The sequence below is a fragment of the Scleropages formosus genome, chromosome 5 (genome assembly GCF_900964775.1).
Source record: "Scleropages formosus chromosome 5, fSclFor1.1, whole genome shotgun sequence".
NCBI classification, from domain to species: domain Eukaryota; kingdom Metazoa; phylum Chordata; class Actinopteri; order Osteoglossiformes; family Osteoglossidae; genus Scleropages; species Scleropages formosus.
This window is the reverse complement of record NC_041810.1, coordinates 21671308-21687335: the sequence shown is the minus strand read 5'-3', so window position 1 is coordinate 21687335 and position 16028 is coordinate 21671308. Positions and strand designations below refer to the sequence as shown.

Here is a 16028-nt window from a genome sequence, read left to right as displayed (position 1 = left end):
CATTTTAAAAAATAACTTAATCTGTAAGCTTTACTAAGTAATTTAGCAACATAACAACACAGAAGAGATTGGTGTTGCACTGTGAGGCCTTTAAACATTTAACACAGGACTGGGTCTTCATGACTCACACGCTGGATACGTCACAGACAAAGTAAGACTACGAGTCAATCAATCATGCATTTGTGTATCAACTAATAATATGAACTCGGGTTTTTCAGCCTTCAAGTAACAAACATGCTTCACTTCATGTAATTACTGTAATCTTCCCATCGCCGATATGTCTCTGCAGTAAATCCGACATAATTTCAAATCAAACGTCCTCATTTCGAGTGTTTTCTCGCTAGATGTTTCTCAGCGACTTACTCTGAACAGCGGTGTTCTGATAGATCGGTGAAAGGTCCAAGTCATGTACTGTACTAATACAGTGAAATGCACGTGCAGTGTATTTTCAAGCGCCATATGATATGGCATGTAATATGATACATACAGGGAGTGTACAATTCATGGAGATTAAGAGAAAGGTCGCGAATGACGGCTCACCCCGTGTAAATCTTTGGGATTACCGTAACCATGTTACCATAATAACAGTGGATGTAATAAATATGATAATGAGGGTGCGCTGTAAATTGCTCGTGGAAAGAACCGAACAAACAGCACAAATAAACAAGTGTTACTGCTGTTACCCCGTTTTCACACGCTGTGTCACCGGCGAGCCTCGACAACGCTTTTGTGTGGGGTCACTCAGCTCAGGTCGCGCGCGAAAATCCTTTTTTCAAAAAAAAAAAAAAAAAAAAACTGTATGTTATATATTTTCGCATTTTCAACTGGTGGGGTCGCTCGCCTTAAGCCGAGACGCGTAAGTCAACGGCGTGTAACAGTATGTGCGGAAGCGGAGGAACAAATAACACACATGATTGATATAATATGTGTGTGTGTGTGTGTCAAATAATAGAGAGCCCAGCTCAAGCTGTCATATTGCGTGCGTGCGCGCGCGCGCGCCTGCCCGCCCACCCGCGTGTGCAGCGAAGTCCTCCACACAGCGGGTCGCTGTTCGCTCCTGTTTCGCCTCGCTGTCTGGCCGCTCCAGCGTCACCAGGCGGGACGGCGAGGAGCTGAAGAGCCGCGGAGATGAGCGTGATGACGCCTGCGATGACGGCTTGCTGAGCCGCGATGGACCCGCTGGAACACGCCGAGGCGCCACATCGTCGCACGCGGGAGAAGGGCGCCGAGAACTTGAAGCCGGGCTGCTGGCCGCCGTGGAGCCGCTTCTCCTCCTGGCTCGAGTGTGTGTGCGTGGTCACCTTCGACCTGGAGCTCGGACAGGCCATTGAGGTACATCATGATCAACATCGTCATCATAATCATCAGCGATGAAGCGGGATCTCTGCGTTTACCGTCCGACACGACAACCGATCGATGGTGTAACTCAAACATAAAACGTCTCGTGGTGTCATTCATTGTGCTCTGTGTGTGTGTGGAAACTGGAGCGATCGTTTCTCTGCAGCGCCCTTCCCCACAGCTGCTGCTGCCAGGTGTGTCTCCGGCACCTGCGCCCCCTGGTTTTACACGTACCCGTACCTTTAGGTTCGGTATGGTAAACCATGTACGCCGGTACGGTACTGAACAGCGGACTGGGAACTCACTCAGTAGAATTCGGGTCGCCAAATAAAACCCAATAGAAAATGCTGCCACAATCCTCTAAAAGAGTCAATATGAATATTTCAAACTATACCACTGACCGAATATGAATATTAGCGCGTTTATTAAGTACACTACAGTGTATCATTATCTATCACTCTTACGGTTACAAACGGTGTATAAAAACATGCAGTTATGTACGAAATCGTGACATGTTTACCGCGTTTCACTCCTCGTACACTAGCGTGTGGCTGAGATGCCGAGGGAGGGGGCTTAGTGGGGTTCGTGTGTTTTCTTTTTTCCCCCGCAAGAAAGGGAAATAATGTGGCGGATCTCGCGCGCGCCCACGTGGCACTCGCGCCTCGTGCGACAGCGCCGCAGTTTCACCGGTCATTTCGGTAAAGTCACCGTTCTGTCTCCTTTTCTTTCTTTTCTTAGCTTGTCTACCCCCAAGATGTGAAACTTACGGAAAAGGAGGTAATGCTGACATAGTGATAATAATTGCTGCTCCTTTCATTATTATTATTAATTGTTAATATTATATAATATCTTGAGCTTATGTTGCTGTTTTTTTTTCCATGGACCATTTTATTTCATGTCTCTGGCATCTCTTTGTCTCTCTTGCCTATAAAATACACACAACCATTTTTATTTTTCCCCCACTGTAGAGAACAAGTATTTGCTACATGTCATTTCCAGATTCTTACTCAGGTAAGTGTGTCAAAGAGTAAAATATCCTTTATGCTTGTGGATATTATTACAAGTGTACAGAATGAAGAAAATATGGGTCGTTCAGCCTGGTGTAATGTACATCATCAGCCGAGTGGCACAGCACACCGTAAACACAGCTCACACACACAATGTATATGGACACATTACAAATACAAATTCTACATGTACAGACATGATAATAAACAAAAATCCTACAGGGGAATATCAGCCATTGACCTCGGTAAGGTACTTTTTTTTTTTTTTTGAGGTGAAATATAGCGTGTGTTCCTTAGGATCAGGTGCACAGAAAGTAAGTTAATATTATGTAGTATAAATAAGTGTCACTGTAATGTGATTTTAAAAAAAAAAAAATAAAAACAAGAAGACTAATGAAAACAGAGCCTTTTTGTTGAACCTTTACCTTTGTCTTAAGATCCGCATTTTAATGTGGGTCCAAACAGTGCGCTTCTGGGGCTGTTATGAACCACTCCATGCTTGGACATCTGGAGCGGGGGGGGGGTGTGGCTGAGAAGTGGTGGAAAGTTCATCATCGTCTTCCTCAGGGTGCCTGGGAGACACGCAGTTCAGCTTCAGGCTCCGCCAGTCCGTGGGCCAGAAGGGCTCGCGGTTCGGACCGGAGGACACCTACAACAGGGACGCGCCTGTCACCTTGCAGGTATCCATGGCCACTCGAGTCCGAACTCAGATGTGATGCGTCATCTAAGGAGGAGACCCTTGGAGCATAACAACAGTGATATCTGGGGCAGAACTTCTGCTCATTTATGCTTCATTTTTGTCTTCCCATCATTTGTCCAGAGGGAGGTGGCACATTACTACGGGTTCGTGTACTTCAGGCAAGTGAAGGACGTCTCTGTGAAAAGGGGCTACTTTCAAAAGGTAAGAGAATGAAGGAAACGAACACGTCCCATCAAACAGTCACCACTGAAGCTACTGCGTGGAGAAGAGGCTCGCCGATAAGGGCACGTTTCTCTGACTGGTGCAAATATGTCAAGTGCACATTTCAGGATCCCAGCGGTTGTTTGGTTACTCTGGAGCTTTTGCTGGAATCTTACATTTACATGTATTCATTTAATAGATGCTTTTCTCCAAAGCGACTTACATCTCATAGAAAACGCAATGTGTGCATTACATTAGCAGGAAGAGAGACATAGTTGCACGTGTGATTTTTAAGTACAGTTTGTTTGTTTGTTTCTTTCCACCATGTGAATCAATGTTCATCACACGAGTAGCTGCATAAAACTCAAGAATATTGAGGATTCTTGATCATATTCCTACTGAATTTTTTTTTTTAGAGATAGCTGTGTAAAGGTTTATCTGGGGATGATCTTGAAATTATAGTGCATGAACATTTACACCTTACATGAATCTAACAGATTATGGGCAAAGTGAGTCTGGAAAAAGTGAGTTTTAAGACAGTTTTAATATGTAGACAGAAATTCAGCAGTTCTGAGTGAGGGGTGGAGGTCGTTCCACCATAACGGAGCCAGAACCAAGAACCTCTGTGCTTTACTTTTTGTGCGTGGGACCACCAAGCAGGCAGATGTGGAAGAGCGTAGCAGTCTGGTTGGGGTGTAGCGGATGATCGAGTCTTGTAGATAGTTGGGAGCAGTTCCACTGATGTATTTGTAGCCCATAACCAAGAGTCTTAAATTTGATCTTCAAAAGCAAACATTATAATGTAATACTCTTTATCTGTAGAAAAGAGTCTGAGTGCTTGTGCATATTACTCACTTTCTCTCACGTTTGTGTTCCTCCTCCTCTGTTTGTCTGCAGTCCTTGGTCCTGGTGTCCAGGCTGCCTTATGTCAACCTCTTCCACTCCTTGCTGCAGCTCATAGCGCCCGAGTACTTTGAGAAGTTGGAGCCTTGCCTCGAGGCAGGTGAGGCAGAATATTTACTGTTCTAATTATTGCTCTTTGACTGCAGCCCATTGTGCGTTCTTCATTCGGTGTATTTAATTACAACGGGTTCGAGTAACAGCAAACTACGTGACAGTGTATAAATAGCCAGTGCTGCTTGAAAGTGTATCAAGCTCTCGTGTCCCTTAATTTTAACACAAAATGGTTATTTATTTAATGAGAATCGGTGTTTTTCGTGTGACGTAATAGGTGTGTAATGAACTGGTCATTACACGCCTATAATGTCACATGAGAAACACTGAATCTTTAGAGGCTTTAGAGGAACTCGTGTGTAGTAGAAACACACAAGTAGCGCAAGTGTAAAGACAAATGAAGCCCAAGTTGTATTGATTACAAGTAGAAGTTAGGGGGGTAAATTATAGTCCTTTATTCATTTTATGCATGTATTTTAAGATTTAAAATTTAGATTTAAGTTTAATATTTTATTCAAGATCATTCCTATGGGGTTCATGCACATTACAAGCAGCACTGTGTCATTTGGGTGAAGCACGCTTACGGTTCACCTGACTGGGCTGTAACACCTTTCAGCGTCGTTGTGCGGCGGCGCAGGTAATTTTAACAGGAAACATCTGAACGCCTTCGTTTTCTAGGTCAGGACCCAGTATGAGTTTGTCCCATTTAATTCCCTTTATTTCCACTGTGCTGAAGCAGTAAAGCTATTTTGGGTCCCTTTGAATGGCTTCTTCTCAAATAAACAGTCTGCTCAGCTGTCACAGGAGGCGCTGGTGACTGAACTGGCGATGATGAGGATATTGATGAATACAATAGCGCATCATCTGTGTGTTGGTACTGGGCCTGTCAGCGCATCTAGATGCCATTGGACATGTCTGATGCGACAGTGATGCAGATATAAGCTATAATTTGCTTGTGAAGCTCTGCTGAGACCTGCACCCAGGCTTTGCTGGAAGGAATTCTAGAAAGTTCTAATCCAGCCTGTCGGTGCATTTTCACTGAGCGGAGCACTTTGTAGCACCAGTTGTGTCGCAAGCCTGGTGTTTATTACCATAATTGTAAAAGCGGAGCAAAGGAGCGTGTATGAGGAGGAGTTCTTTAGTCTGTCAAGACACCCTTTTAAACTTTGATCCATTTAAAACATTTTTAGTAACAAAAATGCTAAAATTATTTTGCGTAGCAGTAGGCACAGGATGTTAGAATAAGAAATTAGAGGCACTAAGTAGCATAAAACTTAATTCATCTTACCCTTTCCCCAAAGCGACTTACACTGTTCAGGTACTTAGTTATTTACTCCTTTATACAGTTGGGTAACTTTACTGGAGCAATATTGGGTAAGTGCCTTGCTCAAGGGTACTACAGCTGGAGGTGGGATTCGAATCTGCAACCTTTGGGTCAGCAGCTCTATCCACTACGCTACCAGCTGTTTATAAGTACTACACCTCTTCTGAGTGCTCTCCAGTTGTTTAATTCTCAACGGGGAGATCAGAGTGGGCAGGGAAGGAAGCCGGAGGAAGCGGGTTTTGTTGGAGGTCCATAACTGTAAACAGTCGGTTGCTAGGCAACCGCGCCTGCGTGCTGCGAGAGGATGCGGGTTCGAGCCCCTCCGTGTGGAGTTTGCATGTTCTCTCTGTGGGTTTCCTCCGGGTGCTCTGGTTTCCTCCCACAGTCCAAAGACATGCTATTCAGGGTCCTCCATAGTGTGTGAGTGACAGAGAGAGAGTGTTCCACTGATGTATAGATGAGTGACCCATTGTAAGTAGTAGTGTATCTAGCAGTGTAAGTCACCTTGGTGAATGAGGTGTGTGGGCTGATAACACTACATAATATCCATTGGAAGTCGCTTTGGAGAAAAGCGTCTGCTAAATAAATAAACATAAATGTAATGTAGGCACCTGTTTACTGGAGAGTGTCAGTGGTTTACCGCTGCCTTGTGCCACAGTGTGCAATGAGATTGACCAGTGGCCCAGTCCAGTGCCAGGGATGACCCTCAACCTGCCAGTGATGGGCGTCGTGATGCAGGTACCTCCCTCCCTCCCTACCTTCCTTGCTGAAGGACGTGTCCCTCAGCACATCTTCGTAGCATTGTCACATATGCGACACGTATATTGGGCACGTCTCTCTTCTGCAGGTCCGGATCCCAACAACAAACGACAAATTGGGAGGAAGCCCCCTGCGGCAGTCCCAGAAGGAGGTCTGTAGCAGTCCTTGTGCGGAGACCTCGCACACTTCTCAACTCAAGTTAGAAACACTATATTTGACACAACAGAAAAAATAAGAGAATTTTAGTAACGGTGAAGAATACTGCAGTGGTGCGATGTTCTTGAAACAGAAGTGTGTGTCACAAAGTGTGTTTTGTTCTGGTGTTTAGAATCTGCTGCCAGCTCCCATGGTCCTTCCAACCATCCACGAGTTGGACTTGTTTAGGTAAGGGGAGCTCCGCTGGACTTCAGCCCAAGGGGCTGTGTTGATTCCTGGATGGCATTGTGCCAGTAGCTCCAGCTCACGTGATCTTGGCCTCCTGCTCAACATTCTTGGGTCACAGATGTCACATCTATAAAAATTGGGTCGGTTGTCCAGATGGTTGACTCAGTAGGACATGGAGACTGCTGGATGAAACAATGCTGGTGTGTTGAGTGTAGAATCTGAACCTATTTGGTGCGTAACGTTGGGTGCTTCTTTGTCAGTGTCTCAGCTACTCTTGTCTGATGTCAAAAATAAGAATGAATGAAAAGAGTTATTTTTAAGTCTGTCACTGACTGCTTTCACTTTGGATGCCAGATGACCTCTGATCTGTCTTGCAGGTGCTTTCAGTCTCTCCTGATCCACATCCAGATGCTGTGGGAGCTCATGTTGCTAGGAGAGCCTGTGGTTATTATGGCCCCTTCTCCGACGGTCTCCTCGGAAACGGTCCTGGCCCTCGTCAGGTACCCGCGACAGCGTGTTTACGCAGTAACCTTTCCTAGAGGGCTGCGGTTCCATCGGTGTCCGTTTGGATATGGGCCGTGTCTCCTAAAGTATAGAGGATGTGCTAAATGAAGAACTGCAGTGTTCAGATGGTTTGAAAAAAACTGGTTTCCACAGCTGGAAAAACAGCATTGAAATATTGGATTACACATTTAAAGTTCATTAAAATATATATATCAATCACAAACCTGGATTGTTCCAGGAAAAAACAACAGCAGCAGCAGCATCTGGCAGCCTTTATACTCAATATGTTCTAATAACACAAGGTTTGAATTAGATCATACGTACATTAATGGGGAAATCCCAAATCTGGCTTTTCTTCCTGATTTGTTCAAATAAGAATACATAAAACGATCCAAACCTTTGTAAAGATTGGAATAGAAATACACTGAAAAGAGAAGAAAAAAAAACCCAAATGGATGTGAAATAGCCCAGATAAGGACTACACTACACACCCAAACACTAACATCACTGGAAAAAAGTGAGTTAATATGTGTGTCTTGGGTTTAGCTAATGAAAAGGAATAAAAATATCAGTAAAGGAACTGGCAGAGGAAAAGGAGCGGCATGGAAGGTCTTCAGTGAGATCGAAAGCACAATAACAAACCAGGAAGCAGACGTCGAAACAAGATCTGATGTGCACAACAGCCACATCCTCCCTCTCGTTACCTCCGGCTGTGAAGCGTGGAACAGGACGTGAACTTGGAGGAAAGTCTCTCATCAGAACCCAGAGATCAGCAGAAAGAAGAGTTTGTAACATGAACAGGATGGAGCGTGCGAGACACTCGGAAATGAGGAGAAAAAGGGATCAGAGATGCTGCGGAAATGCTGTACCACAGTAAAAAGAGACAGGAAGGTCACGTAGTGAAGATGAAGGGTGACGGATGGATTGTCAGGGTCACTAATTGGTATCTCGGGGACCTGAGAAGGACTAATGACTTATTGAGATGGGCAGTTGTGGCAGTGCTGTGGGTCCATCAAGGGAATCGTGGGAGTATTGAAAGGACAGAAGGGCCTTCTTTTTTATTACCCATGCTTTACCATATTCTCCTCCTTCAGTTCTCAAATCTTAGAGATGGCTGTAGATCAGGATGTCGGTGTTTGACCGACTGTCCTCTGCTTGTTTCTCCAGCTCCATCTCTCCCCTGAAATACTGCTGTGACTTCCGCCCTTACTTCACCATCCACGACAGCGAGTTCAAGGAGTACACGACGCGGACGCAAGCTCCGTGAGTGACCCCGTCGACGACGTCCCCTTGAGCTGCTCCTCAGCCTCCGCTGCCACTGCAGCCCTTTTCAGCACCTTGTGTCTGGTTCAAAGCCCTTGCTGATGCTCGGTTCTGGGATCGAGACCCTCACCCTCCACATCATGCTGTGTTTCAGGCCCAACGTGATCCTGGGGGTGACCAATCCCTTTTTCATCAAGACCTTCCAGTACTGGCCCCACGTCATCCGCCTTGGGGAGCTTAAAATGTCCGGTACTGCAACACAGTCTTTCACGTCCTAAACACTAAATCCTATTGCTTCGTTTTCCCCTGAGCAGAGCAGTAAAGTCTTCTGCCATCCATCAGTAAGATGCTTCAACTGTTTTGTTGGGGAAGAATTAATTTGATGAGTTGGATTTGCAGTGTCTTGCGACAGGACGTGATCCTTTTCCTTATTGTCATTGTTTTTCCGTTGGTATTGCTCATCTTGACGTTGCTTTGCAGTCTCACTGTCTCACGTTCTCTGTCGTCCCATGAAAGGCGATTTGCCGAAGCAGCTGAAGGTGAAGAAGCTGGCAAAGCTGAAGACATTAGATACCAAGTCAGGTAAAGTGTTCCTTGGTATATGACTTTTAATAACCTGTGGGCGGCACTGTGGTGCAGCGGGTTCGAGTGAGAACTACGTTTCAGTAATCTCGAACGGTATTATTATCATCATTATTATTACAATATTTACATTTATTTGTTTAGCAGATAATTTTCTCCTCCGCAAATTACAATGATTATGATTACAGCGATTATAAATAGCTGACACTGTTATCCAAGCTCACTTACAGTATGAGATATTACACTAAACTCCCTACGGTCATTCGACTATGAATATGACTAACCTTTTATGAATCTGACACCAATGTCCAAGGTGACTTGCGGTGTTAGAAAATCAGTTTCACAATAATTATAGACCAGGGTATTTGTCAGTGCAGGGAAAGTAGCTTGATCAAGTGGGAGTGGGATTCATACTGGGGTGCCTTTGCAATAAAGCAGCCCTGAGCAAGACCCTGCCTGCTGCTCCTCCACATTATAGTGTGCAGTAATAAAGAGGGCTCTCATTTTTTGTTTTCATAGTTTTTCTTTTTATCCCAGGTGTTTACACTGCATATAAGACATTTCTTCACAAAGATAAAGCCCTCATTAAAAGACTTTTAAAGGTAAGCAGAATTATTTTGTGTAGACATTACTCCTCAGCTCTCTTTCCAGGGGTCTCCAGTCGTGTCTGCAAACCCTTTCCTTCTGCACGTTTATATTTACGTTTATTTACGTGTAGTCATTTAGCCGTCTACGCTTCTCTCTAATGTCACGTACAACTCACGGTCAGCAAAAGTGCATACCATTGTAAACCATTTGAAAAGCTGTACAGTGCAGCCTCAAAGAATGTGAACCCCTGGTGTCCCTTGGTTTTACCACAAAATGGTTATTTAATGAGAATCGGAATGTTGCTTTAGAGGGAATCGTGTGTAGTAGAAACACACAAGTAGTGCAGGTGCAAAAATAAGTGAACCCCAAGTTGCACTGGTTACACCAAGAAGGTAAATAGAATCAGGTGTATAAATCATAGTCATTTATTCATTTTATAAGTTTATTTCAAGATTTAACATTTAGATTTTATGAGATTAATATTTTATTCAAGAATAAGGCAGGTCTGTAGTCAACTGTCTGTTTCTTTGTTCTGATGTGTTTCTTTGCCTTATGCCTGTATTCAAGCACTCTCTGTCACTGGGTGAGAAGAGCACTCTATAAAATACATTGAATTTACATGCATTCATTCAGCTGATGCTTTTCTCCAAAGTGACTTACAATGTTAAGGTCACAATTATTACAGCACACACAGTAGCTGACACTGCTTGTCCTAAGCAGGGTCTTACACACACACATTTTCTGAACCACTTGTCCCATACGGGGTCGCTGGGGAGCCGGAGCCTAACCCAGCAACACAGGGCGCAGGGCTGGAGGGGGAAGGGACACACCCAGGACGGGACGCCAGTCCATCGCAAGGCACCCCAAGCAGGACTCGAGCCCCAGACCTGCCAGAAAGTGGGACCCAGTCAAACCCGCTGTGCCACCGCACCCCCTACAATTATTACAAGCTTACAGTTATTTATCCACTTATACAGCTGGGTAATTTTAGTGGAGCAATTCAGGGTAAGTACCTTGTGCAAGGGTACTACAACCGGGGGGGGGATCGAACCTGTGAGCTGTGGGTCCAAAGGTAGCTGTCCTCCTATTGAATTGTATAGAATAATGACCATTCCCATGGGGTTCACATACTTTCAGGCCACACTGTACACACTGGCTCCAGGAGGACTAGGATGGAGGACCCCTGTGCTTTTTCCCATTCATAAACCGATTTGCATTTTTACACTTGGTACGCTCGGCTTTGCTGGAAAGGCGCATTCTGTGTTTGTGCTGGACAGTGCTGCCCCCACTCACTCCCTGTTCCCTTCTGGCAGGGCATCCAGAGGAAGCGGCCATCCGAGGCACAGTGCGCCATCCTCCGGAGACACCTGCTTGAGCTCACACAGAGCTTTATCATCCCGCTGGTGAGGAGGACACATTGTCACGCTGCCCCGCAGTAACGTTTCCACTGTATGTCTTTTCACTGTAGGCACTCAAACAGCAGTGGGTGAAATGTGGTAACCAAGCGTCTTTAAATGTAGATTTTGAAACTAAGGATAAACCCTATAACTTATGACTGACCCACACTTAATGCAGCAAAACTTCATTTGGCATAATTAAAAATCACAAAAACGGCAAAGTGTAGTTTGTAAATTCAAATTCACTTTTACCACGAAATTACTGTCAATAAAAGTTTAATAATATAGTTCAGTTTATTCACATGTTAGATTCTGTAAAAAGCAGAGATAAAACTACAGAATAATAAATAAAGATCTTAGATGTTCCATTTTCATCAGCTGTTCCTTCACTGCAGGGTCGAGGTGGTCCAGAGCCAATCCTGTAAACATAAGCTGTGAGACAGGGAACAAGGTAGAGAGTTTATTAACTTGAAGCGTTGAAATTAAATCTACTTTAAAATAATGAAACTTAAAAAAATTACTTCCACCACCTTGTATTCGGTGCCGACGGCCAAACAACTGACCGTGAAAACATGCCATGTTTGTCAGCATCTGGCCACTTTCAGTTTGCTTTATTATCTACACAGTCGGTAAAAGTGTAATAATGGAGAGACACATCAATTTATTTGCTCGGTTGTTTCTGCAAACATCTGAGAAATAGCAATATAAAATGAGCGGTAAGACATTTGTTTCATGTTATTGGCAACATTAAAACTAAAACTAATTGAAAGTGACAAAATGAAAGTACATTTCCCCTACAAACTCCTGTTCAGGGCCGAGTGTTGACTGATGGGTGTGATAAACGTGCAACGTTGCTCGTCTTGTTACCGATCACTGACACTCAGGAAGACGCGAGATGGGCTGTAAATACTGTGGAAGTGAGCTGAACGAATCCGTCCCTTCGTTCCTATTCAACTGGGGTGCGTTTTACCGGTGGACTCGTTTGCTGCGCAACAAACGGTGATTTTAGGAAACGTACGAGTGAAGGAAATACTATTAAAAATAAATAGGAAAATATTAATACCTCTGAGAATTCATAACTCATGCATTCACAGGTGGATCGCTAGCAAGCTATAAGCGCAATCAGTCTTTGGGGGACTCGGTGACAAGTAGACGGCACGTTTAAATCTCACCAGTGACACACATCTGCTGTTTGTCTTCAGGAAGGAGCACTTTACTAGAATGATCTGTATGATACTGTTAATTTGATGCGTATTTGGAGCAAAGCTCATCCCTTTGTGTTCAATGTTCTCGCAGGAGCGATATTTGGCCAGCCTGATGCCCCTGCAGAAATCTGTCACTCCATGGAAGGTGGGTCCAGCACTGGGTGAAAAGTCTGCAGGAGGACATTACTGTGGAGAAGCACTATGGTAAACCACTTCGGGTCCCGTTTGAGTCTGGAGATGTGCTTGTGTTCCAGACCCCTCCTCAGATCCGACCCTTTAGCCAAGAGGAGTTCATGGGGACCCTGGAGCATGCGGGACCTCAGCTCACCTCTGTGCTCAAGGGCGACTGGATGGGCTTGTACAGGTGCAACACCTATATTTACATTAACTTATTTAGCTGATGCTTTTCTCCAGAACAACTTACAGTGTTTTGTTATCTGCAATTATTTACCCATTTATACAGCTGGGTCATTTTACTGGAGCAATTTAGGGTAAGTACCCTAGGCTCCAAAGGCAGCAGCTCTAACCGCTATACTACCAGCTCACAAATAACCTGTACAGGTTGCTGGTTTAAGTCCCTTGAGCAATTAACCCTAAACATTGTAAGCTTCTTTGGAGAAAAGTGTCAGATAAATGAATAAATATTGTATTTTCATGAACCTTCTACAAAAAGTTATTTCCAGAAAAGATCAACGACATGGAAGGAGGAGGAAAAGACCTTTTCTTAGAAAAGTATCTGTTTCCCAGACGATTCTTCAGGTCCCCAAATTTCGACGGCTGGTATCGTCTCCGGCACAAAGAGATGACCCAGAAGCTTGAGCTGCTCCACCTGGAGGTGATCTGTGAGGCGGTGAGTCCTGGCAGATCCCCCACCTTGCGCAATGCGCTCCACCCGACGGCTCAGGCAGGGCTTAATGACATCATCTGCTCAAGTTCTCATTGTCAGACAGGTGACATATTTTTGACTCTTTGTGTATGGACAGGTGGACAATACATTAAGGTAACATATGACAAAATTAAACGCAACAAGATGAGCACCATCATAATAAGGAAACCAGTAGGCGTCACACAAATCAAGACATCGCATAAATTCTGGCTGACAAAAGGGAAGAAGCTATCATGAGTTACAATAAGTGTCTTTGTTTTGAGCAGTCGGGTCAAACTCATGTAGTAAAAAAATTAGGAAAAATAAATGAAAAGAAAAAGCAAAGCAAATTAAAAGGAAAAATGTATTAAAATATTTAAGATTAGTGCGGGGTGCGGTGGCGCAGTGGGTTGAACCACAGTCCTGCTCTCTGGTGGGTCTGGGGTTCGAATCCCGCTTGGGGTGCCTTGTGACGGACTGGCGTCCCGTCCTGGGTGTGTCCCCTCCCCCTCCGGCCTTACGCCCTGTGTTGCCGGGTAGGCTCCGGTTCCCCGTGACCCTGTATGGGATGAGCGGTTCTGAAAATGTGTGTGTGTGTGTGTGTGTGTATCTTCCTGAACGAAATGTTTCCTGGCCTGGAAGACAGTGAAATGCTTGTATTGAGTTCCTGAGTATTAAAGGTTGTTCAAACCTAGAAATGTGTTTTTTTAGTCTTTTTGATACCATTAAAAAGAGATGGACATGTGCAAAATTTAATGGGATAGATTAAGAAAAAAAAGTCTCCATCCTGTGCACAAGCAAACACAAGAAATGAATGTGAATCCCTGGCAGAGACTAAAGCAGCGCTCCATTTTTACCTTTTACCTTTACTCACTCTGTTTTCCCGCCTGTCTTCCTGCAGGACCTGCAGCTGTGGCTTAAAGACAAGTCCGAGGTGGAGATCGTGGACCTGGTGCTGAAGCTGCGAGAGAAGCTGGTTGGTGATCACCTGCACCCCCACCTTCTGGCCCTCCCAAGTAGCGTTCACATGTGTGATGCCTGTCCCTCCCGCAACCCCCCATCGTGTCCACTGCAGACCAAGGCTTGCCGGCAGCAGCTCCCCGTGAAGGACGAGGTGCTGGAGAAGCTGGAGTGCCGCATCCAGATGGTCATTGGCTCCCTGCCAGAGGACCTGCAGACAGTGCTGCTCCGTCACTGACTGCTCCAGCATCACCCCACACACACACACACACACACACACACACACAGACAGAGCATAGTCCATCCTTACTGTCCTCTCTAACTCCCACACACACGCCCTGTATCTCACTCCTACTGTCTTTCCTTTCGTCATTATCGCACTACTTACTGATTATGTGTCACTCAATTTCTTTGGTTTTTCTTTCACATGTCTTTGGCATAAGAGCACATAGTTCCCAAAAATGCAGAGGATTTCGGCTGTATTGAAAAGCTGAATAGGAGAGAGGAGCAGAACCCGTAACTATCTCTGCACGTGACCCTTATTTCAGCAGAGCCAGTGGGTGGAGGATTCATACCTTTAACTGAGATTATGCCTTCGCTGAAACACTAGTTCACCCGCAACGTACAATACCTCAGTGCGTCCTGTTTACCGAATGTTTTGCCTCATACATTTAGACCTCAGAACTCTCGATGCAGTCAGGTGTCCACTAAAAATGATAGACATAGTTTGGTGTCACACTAGGTAGGTGCAGCAATAAAGTGGAACAGATTTAATATAGCTCTGCTCTGCAGTTAACCGTGTTTTACAATGCATCCTCCTGATATAGTATAGTTGTGTTATTGGATTGTTGCTTCAGTGCAGTGGGGTGAAGTGTTTAAATTTTGATATGAATCTGCCTTATGGGGTAAATATGAACGTAGTACTGCTTTTTTATGTTGTTTCACACAGAGTACGAATGTGAGTTCATCTGAAAACTGGAATTTACTTTCACCGTCCTCATGTGCACAGTTCAGCACCACATGAAATGATTTGTTTGCGTTACTTGAGCTGTTTATTCCACGTGACTTTATTTGTGGCACTTTACTGGGGGACGTCATATGGCTGCATGGAGTAAAACTCCACTTAATGGCATGATATCTCTGTAGAAATCCATATTTGCAGCTGTGTCCTTTTTTCAAAGCACAAGGTGCTGTTACATCTGTAGGCTTGACAGACCAAGACAGATTTCCATGCTGTCGCTTTGTGTACTTCAATATCAAGGTGCATTTTACCTGCTATTACGGTTTCCATAATGTCTTAAGCTGGTCGGTTATGAGAGAAATCCATTGTGCGTTCTTATAGTGCTGGCCATGGTACACGGAGAGGCATTACTGTTTGTTCCAGTAATGACTGGCCATCCTCATTCAAACGAGGACGATTATGCTAGGCGGTAGGTAGTAATGTAGGATTGTTCTAGAGCCACTCGAGTGCTCAACGGGACCCCTGCAGCTGAAGAGCGGTGACCACCTAAAGCCGCACTTTTCAAACCCTGGAAATCAGGCTTGTCCAGATCCTGAGTTAGAAGATGCAATGGACAGTGGACGCACCTTGAGATGGCCAGGGGCTGCTGACCGCTGACTCTCTGCGGAGGGTGTCAACCAATGGAAAACATGGTCCCTGAACGGAGGATTCAGAAACGAGCAGGAGTAGTAACGCTTGTTAGACCTAGAAAGCACTGCTCTGAGATCAGATCAACTTCACTTTACTGCAACAAGTAGCTCAACTGAGCCAAACTGCAAAACTGATCCAGAATCAGTGATGTAGCTTCTACCTGTCAGGATGCCACAAAGCAGCTACTTTCACGTAGACACCTTCAAGAGTGTATGTGTCAAATGACTTGTGTACAGTTTATTGGTTCATTCTGTTGGTTTTGTTGCTGAAATTAGCAGTTGGTGCATCTTGGAGAAGCACTGCTGACACCAACAAATGTGAAGAAATTGCTAATAAAAGTGAAAAG

General features: G+C 44.7%; 1 protein-coding gene across 1 annotated transcript; it reads left to right on the top strand.

Moving 5' to 3' along the window:
* The first annotated feature begins 61 nt into the window (after window positions 1–61).
* On the top strand, window positions 62–14307 carry dennd6b (DENN/MADD domain containing 6B). The gene is made up of 21 exons (XM_018765518.2): window positions 62–151; window positions 953–1332; window positions 2077–2115; window positions 2307–2349; window positions 2913–3025; window positions 3166–3246; window positions 4144–4249; window positions 6183–6262; window positions 6372–6434; window positions 6612–6667; window positions 7045–7167; window positions 8339–8434; window positions 8589–8683; window positions 8951–9016; window positions 9554–9618; window positions 10918–11007; window positions 12298–12351; window positions 12461–12570; window positions 12954–13056; window positions 13973–14047; window positions 14147–14307. The coding sequence occupies exons 2-21, from the start codon at window positions 1171–1173 to the stop codon at window positions 14267–14269; spliced, it is 1743 nt and encodes a 580-aa protein (XP_018621034.1). The 5' UTR covers window positions 62–151; window positions 953–1170; the 3' UTR covers window positions 14270–14307.
* Window positions 14308–16028: the final 1721 nt, after the last annotated feature.

Bases quoted from the DNA above. Each gene is read 5' to 3' on its own strand.
- dennd6b (XM_018765518.2), top strand. From the start codon at position 1,171: ATGGACCCGCTGGAACACGCCGAGGCGCCACATCGTCGCACGCGGGAG. The intron at 3,247-4,143 runs GTAAGAGAATGA...GTTTGTCTGCAG, and splicing joins AAAGGGGCTACTTTCAAAAG to TCCTTGGTCCTGGTGTCCAG. The intron at 4,250-6,182 runs GTGAGGCAGAAT...CTTGTGCCACAG, and splicing joins GGAGCCTTGCCTCGAGGCAG to TGTGCAATGAGATTGACCAG.